Source organism: Palaemon carinicauda, chromosome 4 (genome assembly GCF_036898095.1).
Source record: "Palaemon carinicauda isolate YSFRI2023 chromosome 4, ASM3689809v2, whole genome shotgun sequence".
Classification (NCBI taxonomy): Eukaryota; Metazoa; Arthropoda; class Malacostraca; order Decapoda; family Palaemonidae; genus Palaemon; species Palaemon carinicauda.
In genome coordinates, this window is record NC_090728.1 from 148,661,906 (window position 1) to 148,674,525 (window position 12,620).

The 12,620-nt window shown below is 41.1% G+C and overlaps 1 protein-coding gene across 1 annotated transcript in view; it reads left to right on the forward strand.

Moving 5' to 3' along the window:
* Positions 1-12,620, forward strand: part of Strump (WASH complex subunit strump) — a 191,819-nt gene that overhangs the window by 41,079 nt on the left and 138,120 nt on the right. Inside the window, exon 6 of the mRNA XM_068372566.1 lies at positions 2,119-2,191. Within this exon, the coding sequence (XP_068228667.1) occupies positions 2,119-2,191 (73 nt within the window). The remainder of the gene's footprint in view (positions 1-2,118; positions 2,192-12,620) is intronic.

The following is a 12,620-nucleotide window of genomic DNA, read 5'->3' on the forward strand; positions in this document are numbered from 1 at the left end:
GGAAGTCTTCCGAAACTGGTGCAAGTCGGTATCAGTATCCTCAACCACTACCTCTGTAACTCAAATAGCTGACTTCCTATTATACCTGAGGAAGGAAAGATCTCTTTCAGCTCCCACGATCAAAGGTTACAGAAGCATGTTGGCAGCAGTCTTCCGTCACAGAGGCTTAGATCTTTCTAACAACAAAGATCTACAGGACCTCCTTAAGTCTTTTGAGACCTCGAAGGAGTGTCGTTTGGCTACACCGGGTTGGAATTTAGACGTGGTACTAAGATTCCTTATGTCAGAAAGGTTCGAGCCACTACAATCAGCCTCCTTTAAAGATCTCACTTTAAAGACTCTTTTCCTCGTTTGCTTAGCAACAGCTAAAAGAGTCAGTGAGATACACGCCTTCAGCAGGAACATCGGATTTTCATCTGAAACGGCTACATGTTCTTTACAGCTTGGTTTTCTAGCCAAAAACGAGCTACCTTCTCGTCCTTGGCCGAAATCGTTCGATATTCCAAGCCTATCAAATTTGGTTGGAAATGAACTAGAAAGAGTCTTATGCCCTGTTAGAGCTCTTAAGTTCTATTTAAGACGAACTAAACCTTTACGAGGACAGTCAGAAGCTTTATGGTGTGCTATTAAGAAACCTTCTTTACCTATGTCAAAGAATGCAGTTTCCTATTATATCAGACTGTTGATACGAGAAGCTCATTCCCATCTGAATGAGGAAGACCATGCTTTGCTGAAGGTAAGGACACATGAAGTTAGAGCTGTCGCAACTTCAGTGGCCTTTAAACAAAATAGATCTCTGCAGAGTATAATGGACGCAACCTATTGGAGAAGCAAGTCAGTGTTCGCGTCTTTTTATCTTAAAGATGTCCAGTCTCTTTACGAGAACTGCTACACCCTGGGACCATTCGTAGCAGCGAGTGCAGTAGTGGGTGAGGGCTCAACCACTACATTCCCCTAATTCCATAACCTTTTTTAATCTTTCTCTTGAAATGTTTTTTATTGTTGTTTTTTGGGTTGTCCGGAAGGCTAAGAAGCCTTTCGCATCCTGGTTGATTTGGCGGGTGGTCAAATTCTTTTCTTGAGAAGCGCCTAGATTAGAGGTTTTGATGAGGTCCTTTAGTATGGGTTGCAACCCTTGATACTTCAGCTCCTAGGAGTCGCTCAGCATCCTAAGAGGATCGCGAGGCTCAGTAAGGAAGACGTACTTAAAAAGGCAGAGTAATTGTTCAAGTCGACTTCCTTACCAGGTACTTATTTATTTTATGTTTGTTATTTTGAATAACTGCTAAAATGAAATACAAAATACTTAGCTCATAATAATGTAAACAATTAATGCTGGTCTCTACCCACCCCCCTGGGTGTGAATCAGCTTATATAATCACCGGCTAAGTTTAATATTGAAAAATGTTATTTTTATTAATAAAATAAATTTTTGAATATACTTACCCGGTGATTATATATTAAAGGACCCTCCCTTCCTCCCCAATAGAGACCCAGTGGACCGAGGAGAAAATTGAGTTCTGTGTTTACATTGAGTACTGAGTACCTGCTCGACAGATGGCGCTGTTGATGTACACCCCCTACCTGCATAGCGATCGCTGGCGTATTTTGAACGTAGAGTTTTTCTGTCGGGCAGCAGAGCTGCAGCTTATATGATCACCGGGTAAGTATATTCAAAAATTTATTTTATTAATAAAAATAACATTTTTCTCCCAATGTATTTGGTATGATGTACAGTACAATTGAAAGGTATTTGGTAATGACTAATGATTGTAAGTTGCTGTAAAGGAAGAAAAATTTGCAAATTTGACCATAAAAAATAAATGTAACTTGTCAAGTCTACAACTAAAATATTAATAAGAGTTGAAGTAGGTGGAAGCTGGAAGGGACCGTTGTCCATTACACTAACTCTCTACTACCAGTGTCTCCTCCCAGACAGAACAAAGGTTATTTTACTTTATTTTCATTTCTACTCAAAGCTTCCCATTAAAGAATGAACAGTATGTGAACTCCAGGTGAATATTGAAATAATATATTTTACTTTAAAAGCTATGTTGTTTTTTCTTTTAAATACCTATATATACTGTACTGTATATTTTTCTTTTTGTTTCATTTTAGGAGAGTTCCATTGCCCAGCAATTACCTGAGCTATGTGATAGGCCATTTAAGATCAGATGATGTATATCATCAGGTAAGTGGCTTATCTTGTTTATAACAAAGAATTTTAAATACTAAACTTAGCCGGTGAATAAATAATAGCTGACGTCTCCGACGGCTCGACAGATTCCAAAAACTCGCGAGCGATCGCCGTGAAGGTTGCGGGTGTGCCCACCAGCGCCGACTATCGGCCAGATACCGCATATACTTGTCAATTTCTCCAGTTCTTCTCTGTCGGTCTTGTCGACAAGTTGGTTCCGCTCGCTTTATGACCTCGAGTTTTCGACCGAATTGGTGAAGTACTTGGTTTTGGTTTTATTGCTTTCGCCGTGTTGGATTATTCAATACTATCTTCAAAAGAAATGCTTTTGAAAGGAGAGGAAAAGTGTTTTGCCCTTGCTTTTTTTTTAATCTCTGGTTTTTCCATAGAGAAAAGATGGCCGACCCTTCCCTCAGTGTACGGAAGTGTGTTAAAGGCTTTTAGTAATTATTTTATCACTTTATAAATTATTGTTCATATTTATAGATTTACCTCTATATATTTTATATTTTATATCTCACCCGCCTTTATTAGGCCTCTTCGATTAGCTTTCCATTTATACTAAACATCAAGATAAATTTTATGTTTTTGTTTATATGCGGCCTTTACCTATAATTTGTAGGCGGTCCTAACTTGGAAAACGAAGTTAAACAACGTTGAGCCCATTCAACTTTTATTTTTGTTTAGTTTAAAACAGTTGCTCTGTAAGAGTGATGAAATGAATATTTTTTAGAAAATATTTTAAGAAATATATTCTTTGAATAGTCTTCGTGCTGTTTTTTTCAAAGATGAACTAACGTTTGGTTTATTTATGCTACGCAGTTTGCGCTCTATCGTTACGATAGAGAAAGAGAGAATCACGGTTTCACTTTGCAGAAAGAGTAAATCGATTTTGACGTTTTGTTCATTCTTCTTTCAAACTGAAGTGTTTTAGATACTAATTTAAAGGAACTTGTTAATTTTCAATTTCTTAGTCCTTTCAGTTTTTTCCTTTAGTCAAATAACCTGTTATTGACCAAGGGTGAGTGGGCCATTCTCTTGTGAGTGACAAGAGAGAGAGAGAGAGAGAGAGAGACGGAGAGAGAGAGAGAGAACGATCCGATCTTTATTCTCGTCCCAAGTCTCTGTACAAGGAGTTTGGGAGCGAGTAACGTTGTTCTCGATTCAGTTTTTTTTTTACTCTCGTCCCAAGTCTCTGTACGGGGAGAGAGGATAAAACGTTTTAGTTTTTATTCTCGTCCCAAGGCACTGTACGGTGAGAGATTGAAAACGTAGTCCTTAGTGAACTAGTGTTTAGTCTCCTCCCCAGTCACTGATCTTTTTAACTTTATATACAGTGAACCCTCGTTTATCGCGGTAGATAGGTTCCAGACGCGGGCGCGATAGGTGAAAATCCGCGAAGTAGTGACAGCATATTTACCTATTTATTTAACATGTATATTCGGACTTTTAAAACCTTCCCTTGTACGTAGTACTGTTAACAAACCACCCTTTACACCCTGTAATGTACAGAACACTTAATGCATGTACTACAGCACCCTAAACTAAAACAGGCACAAATATTAAAGGCGATTTTATATCATGTGTTTCCTAAACACCTAAAAAGCACGATAAAAAATGGCAACCAATGTTTTGTTTACGTTCATCTCTGATCATAATGAAGAAACAAACTCATTTAGTGTACACATATATGTACGTATGGTTAGTTTTTGCATCGATTATATTGATTATACAGTACTGTATGTTGATTTTTTTATTACCAATGTTTTAGTTTACGTATTTTTCTTAGGACTTCCAAATGAAATCTTTTTCTTTATGACGCCGCCTGAAACGACGGCGTGTACGCTCAGTAAACAACCACGCTCAGAACAAACAAGGCATTTAACACGCATGATGATAGTGATAAATAATGATACAGTACATACAGTATTTACAGTACAAAGCATTTACAAAATATGTTACCTTACAAATATAAATTATACAGTACTTGTACGTAGCAAAGCAGGAAAACAATTTGAGAGAGAGAGAGAGAGAGAGAGAGAGAGAGAGAGAGAGAGAGAGAGAGAGAGAGAGAGAGAGAGAGAGAGAGAGATTGTTTTACGTACGTAAATGTAAATTTTAAACAAAAAAAATATGATAGGTTACAACATGTAGACTTTTAAAACCTTCCCTTTAACTTAATGCATACAGTACGTACAGTACTAAACTATAAAACAGGTTAAAGTAAAAAATAAAGATTGTTACTGTACTCACCACGAAAGAAGTTCCAGAAAAACTTGAATGACGATGGCGATGAATTTGCTGCACAGTAGAAATGATGATGATGAAGCTGATGATGTGTTCTACTGTGCAGTCAATGATAGTATTTTACGTCTCTTCAGACGGAGGTGTCTTTTCCTGGGACACCTCTTCAACTTCTTCAATTTCTTCCGAAGGCGTACTAGCAGGAGGAACTGGCTCTTTTTTGCGAGGCTGAAAAAACATTGTGATCGGAAGTTGTTGCCGCTGCTTCTTTTTTCGATCCAAGAGCATCCTGTAGGGAGTCGTGATGTCATCGACCTTGTTGCAGAATTGCATCGCGCGAACCATATCCTCGTCCCACTCTTGCAACATTTCTTTCGCCTCCTTCATATGGTTGCAGAACTTGGCGAGCCGTTCTAATGTTAAGCCCGTTTCTTCTACATTTTCTTGGGTCTCTTCCTGGGTACCCTCACTCTCTTCCTCACTTGCCGATTTCGTCAGGTCTTCGAGATCTGCGTCAGTTAGGGGCTGGGAATGGCAGTCCAACAACTCGTCGACGTCTTCAGTCGTCATGTCGCCAAACCCGTCACCCCCAATTATGGCAGCCAACTGCACAGATTTCCGTATTGCAGAGTGTTGGATTTCCGACGGAGTAAATCCCTTGTCGTCGTAAACAATATCGGGCCACAGCTTCTTCCAGCTCGCATTTACGGTTGCAGGTTTCATCTCTTGAAGTGCCTTTTGAATATTCTGCAGGCACGTGGCTATGGTGTACTGCCGCCAGTACGCCTTCAAGTTGAAGTCTTCATCCTCGTCATCTTGGGCAGCATCCACACACGCAACGAGGTCCGCCAAGGTATTCTTCGTGTAGAGGGCCTTGAACGCCCTGATAACCCCCTGGTCCATTGGTTGAATTAATGACGTGGTGTTGGGTGGCAGGAACTCAACCTGAACGCCCTCACGCGACAGGTCAGTTGCGTGTCCACCAGCGTTATCCATAAGGAGAAGGATCTTGAATGGCAAGCCCTTCTCTAAGAGATATTCATGGACTTGCGGGATGAAACACTGGTGGAACCAGTTGGAGGTCAGCATCTTCGTAATCCATGCCTTTTGATTATGCATCCAGTACACGGGAAGGAGATTCTTATTTTTGTTTTTCAAAGCGCGAGGATTTTTCGACTTATAAATAAGCCCCGGCTTTAACAAAAATCCAGCAGCATTGCCACACATCACGAGGGTAACGCGATCCTTGAATGCCTTAAAGCCAGAGGCTTTGGCTTCCTCTTTGAACAGGAAAGTTCGCGACGGCATTCTCTTCCAAAACAAGCCGGTTTCATCCATATTAAACACTTGTTCCGGCTTGTATCCACCTTCAGCGATAATGTTCTTGAAAGTCTGGTTCACGTAAGTTTCAGCAGCGGCAGTGTCAGCGGAAGCAGACTCCCCATGCAGGGAAACGCTTTTCAGGGCGAAGCGTTTCTGAAACTTCGCGAACCATCCTTTGCTGGCGGAAAAACGTTGTTTCTGACGCTGGGAATCAGTGGAGGTCCCTGGTTGAGGATCATCTACATCATCATCTTCTTCAGCATGGTCGCCATCGTCGTCATGAGGTTCCTTTGCCGCAAAATTCTCATACAAGCTCAAAGCCTTTGTTCGGATGGTGTTCGTATCCAACGCTATGTTCTTCTTCCGACAGTCGGCAATCCACACAGCTAAAGCACCTTCCATGCGTACGATCGTTTTATTACGCGTTGTAACGACTCGCTTCGCTGATCTGCTAAAGGTGATTGCAGCAGTCTTTCTAATGTTCGCCTCGTCCTTCCTGATGTAGCGAACGGTGGATTCGTTGATGCCAAAATGGCGGCCGGCGGCCGCGTAACTTCTACCATCTTTTAACATGTCGAGAAGCGTAACCTTCTCAGCTATCGTCATCATTCTTCGGTGGCGTTTAGGCTCACTACCAGCCTTACTAGAAGCAGAACGCTTGGGAGCCATTGTAACAGAAAGTTCAACAAAAAGTTCAACTTAAAACAGTCGCACACAGCACAGATTCAACTTCACAAACTTAAGAACGTCTACTCAGCAATACGCGGAAAGAGAAAGTGAACGATCAGTCCCGCGAGAACTTTGATGCTGCGGGTTGGAGATGCGGGCAAAACACCAATCACAGGCTAGATAACAAAACTTGAGTTTTGATTCGTCATCTATCAGCGCTTGAACCAATCACAACCCGTCTTATACAGTACTATGGTGCGTTGGTTACTCATAGAAGATGTCCCGCGCACACTGAACGTACGTAGATTAAGTACAATACCGTAATAATAATAAATAATGATAATAATACTGTACAGTAATAATAATAATAATAATGATTAATAATAATAACAATAATAATTTTATTAACAACAACAACAATAATAATAATAATAACAATAATAATAAAAATTTACGTACGTACGCTATTTTACGCCTCTCTCTCTCTCTCTCTCTCTCTCTCTCTCTCTCTCTCTCTCTCTCTCTCTCTCTCTCTCTCTCTCTCTCTCGTACGCTTACAGTACTTATTCGAAATGTGATTTTTGCAACAAAGAATATTATTGGATGCAGTACTGTACTACGTACGTATACATACAAAAGATTCATGGAAAAGAAGCACATCCATTACAGTACACACCATTCTAATATGGTATGACTGCATCTGATTTGCGTTTCATGTTCGATTTAATTTTACTACGTACTGAATTATCGTATGATCACATTCTCTTTTCGTGTTTTATTTCTTTCTGTGCTGAATTATATATCATATGTAATGCAATGAACAATCAGTAAGAGCAGATATTACTATAATTACAGTATTAATGGAATTACAGGTAACAAAATATCGTATTTGGTTATCTTCAGATTTCGCGGTATTTTCGAATTTTCCGGAAAATCCGCGATATGTATATATATATGGGTTATGGGAAAACCCCGCGAAGTGGTGAATCCGCGATTGTCGAACCGCGAAGTAGCGAGGGTTCACTGTATTTCCGTTTTATTCGATATATATGTATATGTTTATTGATTTTTGCATGTGTGTTTCATTTTGTACTAATGTGCCTACATTATACGACTCATTTCGCAATTCTAACCTTTTGATGTAAGGGAGAATTGCGTGCTTCAGGTAGAAATCAGTTTTATTCATGTTTAATGTGAAATTATTGAAAAATACGATATCAGTGAAGTACAGTGAAACCTCGCTACTTCGCGGTTCGACCATCGCGGATTCACCACTTCGCGGTTTTTTTCCATAACCCATATATATACAGTAATATATATATATATATATGTATGCATGTATTTATGTATATATGTATGTATGTATATATGTAGGTATGTATATGTGTATACATATAAATATATATATATATATATATATATATATATATATATATATATATATATATATATATATATATATATATATATATATACACACACATATATTTATATATATATATATACATATATATATATATATATATATATATATATATATATATATATATATATATATATATATATATATATATATATCTAAAGTATGAAGATGTGATGTAGTTCTAAGGGAAAAGTATGGGAAATATGTCTGGGTAATAAGCAAAGCTCTACCTCCAGTTTGTTTCTTCACTATGATCAGAGATAAATGTAAGCAAAACATTGGTTGCCATTTTTTATCGTGCTTTTTAGCGTGTTTAGGAAACGCATGATATAAAATCGCCTTCAATATTTGTGCCTGTTTTAGTTTAGGGTACTGTAGTACATGCATTAAGTGTTCTGTACATTGAAGGGTAGTTTGTTAACAGTACTACGTACAAGGGAAGGTTTTAAAAGTCTGAATATACATGTTGAATAAATAGGTAAATATGGTGTCACTACTTCGCGGATTTTCACCTATCGCGGCCGCGTCTGGAACCTATCTACCGCGATAAACGAGGGTTCACTGTAAGTGCAAAAAAAAAAAAAAAAAAAAAAAAAAAAAAAGAACATGTTCTGTGTTGCGGAGGGTTCGTTTGTTCGTGCTTGTCACTTGCCTAGTCCGAGACCTCTTTCAGGCTCCCCTGCACCAGGGAGAAGGAATGTCGTAGGACCTAAGGGAGTGAGGAGTGTAAACCAACGAACAGACATTCCCTCAAAGGTATCAGACGTTGCTCAGCAAGCACGTCCTTGCCATAAGACAGGAGAGACGAAGTTTCTCCTCGTCTTCCGATGATTCGTCTCTTTAAAAGCCTGGGCGTAAAGTTTCGAGACGGTTGAAACATTTATTAGTTCCTTCAGAACAAATTCAACATCCTAGCTGTAGTCATAATAAGAGTCCCGTTCATAGCGATGACGTTCATGTACAGACGTTTCTGCCACAGACTCGACGTGACGTTGAGCGGTAGACACCGTAGACACAACGTGACATCGAGTGTCAGTCACCGTACTCTCGATATAGCATCGATCAGCAGTCACTGCTGTTTACTACGTGACGTTTGAACGTCAGCCACTGCAGTCACAGGTTGATCCGAAGTTAGATATGCTGTTAAAGCTTTCTTCTTCAATAGAAGCTTTCGATCCTATTCCTGTGCGAAAGGATCCTTTGCTTTTTGTACGTCACGGTTCTGGGATACGTGATTCGGGTCTTCAACCTTCTAGACGAGCTTTGTTACGCCACGCTGACGTTATCTCTAGTGACAGCTTTGCTGTTAAGCGAGATGCGGAGCATAAATCTCGATGTAACTTTGATCGCTTTGAACGTCAGCCACCGCAGTCACAGCGTGACGTTGAGATGCAGACACCACAGACGCGACGTGACGTTGAGCGGTAGACACCGTAGACATGACGTGACGTCGAGGGTCAGTCATCGTAGTCACGATATAGCATCGAACAGCAGTCACCGCTGTTACTACGGGACGTTTGAACGTCAGTTACTTCTGTCACGACGTGTAGTAGAATAACATTCTCTGCAGTCACAACGTGACATCGACCCTCCAACTTTAACTTCTGTTCATATACAAGTTGATGTAGCCTGTCAGGCTTTTCCTTCACGTCATTCTGAATATAAATCTCCTTCTCGCAAGACTTTAGATTTATCAGATGATGTGCCTTCTGAAGAAGTAGATGACCCCCTTTCAACTAATGTACCTTTGGGGAGTCATTCAGAAGAGGAGTAACCTAGGGTGGTACCAACAATCCCTTGTTTTTTAATTATGAATTTCTTTAGTGAAATTTTGTCCTACTCGTTTTGTAACGGCTGCTCCACCGTCTGAGTTTACTCTTGGCATGACTTTCTTCGACTCCTACATTTACGAAGTCAGTTCTCTCTTGTTCTTCCAAGAGGGCCATGCTCTTACTGGGAGACTGGTTGGAATCCAGGAGAAGTTTAGGAAAGTCTGCTTTTGCTTTTCCTCCTTCTTAATTAGCTTCTCGCTCGGGCGTCTGGTGTGACACAGGAGAAGCTCGAGGAGAAGTTCTCGGCTTGGGAGTACCTGCCTCTGCCCAGGGAGACTTCTTAAGCCTAGTGGACTCTCCTCGTCGTCTAGCCATGAGACGCTCCAAGATTTTATGGTCTGCTTCAGAGCTAGACCATCTCCTGTTAGGAGTTTTTTCGAGCGTTTGAAGTTTTTTATTTGTTGGATTGGTCACTGGGAGCCTTAAGTAAGAAGGTCTCTCCAGTTGTCAATGTATTGCTATACAATTATGTCATGCATGAACAAGGCTATCAGGGATGGCTCCAATGATCTGGCAGCTCCAATGATCTGGCAGCCACGTTCACTGCAGGAGTACTTAAGATGTAAGTGCGCTCAATGCGTTCATTGTCAAGACAAAGTTCACGATGAAGACTACCAAATCTGTCTTGGCAGCAGTAAGGGAAGGCGACTGGATGGTCTCTCTCGACCTTCAGGATGCATACTTCTACATCCCGATTCATCCAAACTTTCAACAACATCTGAGGTTTGTGGACGGGAAAGTAATGTACCAATTTCGAGCACTGTGCTTCGGCCTCATTCCTGCTCCTCTTGTTTTTACAAGGCCCTTGCAAAATGTAGCAAGCTTTCTACATTTTTTTTTGGAGGATTCAGAGCCTCCCTTTATTTTGACGACTGGCTAATCAGGGCGTCGTCATTAAATCGCTGTCTGGAAGGCCTCTAATGGATATTAGACCTAACCAAGGAGCTAGGTCTCATAGTGAACGTAGAGAAGTCGTAACTTACAGTACTCCATCCCAGACTATTCTTTATTTGGGAATGGAGATACAGTGTCGGATTTTTTCGGGCCTTTTTGTCTCCCACAAGAATGGAACAAGCTCTGTTAAAAGTCCTTCACTTGCAAGAGAAAAACAGTTGCTTTGTAAGAGTTTGAACGAGCCTCGTGGGAACTCTTTCATCGCTGGAGTAGTTTATCTCTCTGGGGAGACTCAACCTTTGCCCTCTCCAATTTCACCTAAACCATTGGAACAAGGAGAAGGGCTTAGAGAGTATCTCTTTCCCAATCTCCAACTCAGTCTAGACATGTCTGACTTGGTGGGACAGCAACATCAGACTTCGAGAAGGTCTTTCTCTTGCGATCAAGAACCCAAACCATGTGTTGTATTCAGATGCATCGGATTTGGGTTAGGGAGCTCCACTGGACAGTCTGGAATGCTCGGGTCTTTGATCCACGGATCAGAAGGAACTCCATTTAAGGCAAGTAACATCTCTCCTTTGGCGAGATTTGTGCAAGGAAAAATGAATGTCTTGGCGGACTGCCTCAGCAGAAGAGGACAAGTCATCTCCATGGAGTGGACGTTGCATAAGACTATGTGCGAGAAGCTATGGATGACATGGGGTCAACCCACCATAGATCTTTTTGCGACTTCACTGACAAAGAGGCTCTCGACTTACTGCTTTCCAGTTCCAGATCCAGAGGCAGCCCACATAGACGCTTTCCTGCTGGACTGGTCTCACCTGGACGTTTATGCCTTTCCACCTTTCAAGATCCTAAACAAGGTGCTGCAGAAGTTCACCTCTCACGAAGGGACCAGGTTGACATTGGTTGCTCCACTCTGGCCCGCGAGAGAGTGGTTCACAGAGGTACTTCTATGGCTGGTAGACGTTCCAAGAAGTCTGCCGTTACGGATGGATCTCTTGCGACAGCCTCACGTAAAGAGATTTCATCAAAGCCTCCCCACGCTTCGTCTAACTGCCTTCAGACTATCGAAAGACTCTCTTGAGCTAGAGGGTTTTCGAAGGAGGCAGCTAGAGCGATCGCGAGGGCTAGAAGATCCTCTACCATCAGGATCTATCAGTCGAAATGGGAGGTATTTAGAGACTGGTGCAAGTCCTCCTCTATTTCCTCTTCCAAGTGCCTCTGTAGCGCAGATTGCGGATTTTCTGCCTTATCTGAGAAACGGTCGCTCCCTCTCTGCATCCACCATTAATGGCTACAGAAGCATGTTAGCTTCTGTTTTCAGGCATAAGGGTTTGGATCTTTCTAATAACAAAGATCTCCAAGACCTGCTTAAGTCTTTCGAGACTTCCAAGGAGCGTCATATTTCGACTCCTGCTTGGAACTTGGATGTGGTCCTACAGTTCCTTATGTCAGACAGGTTTGAACCATTAGATTCAGCTTCCCTGAAGGATCTTACCCTCAAGACACTTTTTTTTGGTGAGCTTGGCTTCGGCTAAAAGGGTTAGTGAGATACATGCTTTTAGCAAGAACATCGGCTTCTCCGCTAATAAAGCAGTATGCGCTCTTCAACTTGGTTTTTTGGCCAAGAATGAACTTCCGTCTCGTCCTTGGCCTAAATCATTTGAAATCCCCAGTCTTACTGAGATTGTGGGGAATGAAGTTGAAAGAGTGCTGTGCCCCGTTAGAGCTCTTAAATTTTGTTTATCCAGAACTAAACCGCGATGAGGTTGTTCAGAGGCTTTATGGTGCTCCGTTAAAAAGCCCTCTTTGCCCATGTCTAAGAATGCGTGGTCTTATTTTATTAGACTTTTGATTCGGGAGGCACACTCTCAATTAAGTGAGAAGGATCATAATTTACTTAAAGTCAAGGCTCATGAAGTTAGAGCGATAGCAACTTCTGTAGCGTTTAAGCAAAATAGATCCATTAAAAGTATTATGGACGCGACCTTTTGGAGAGGCAAGTCGGTTTTCGCTTCATATTACTTGAAAGATG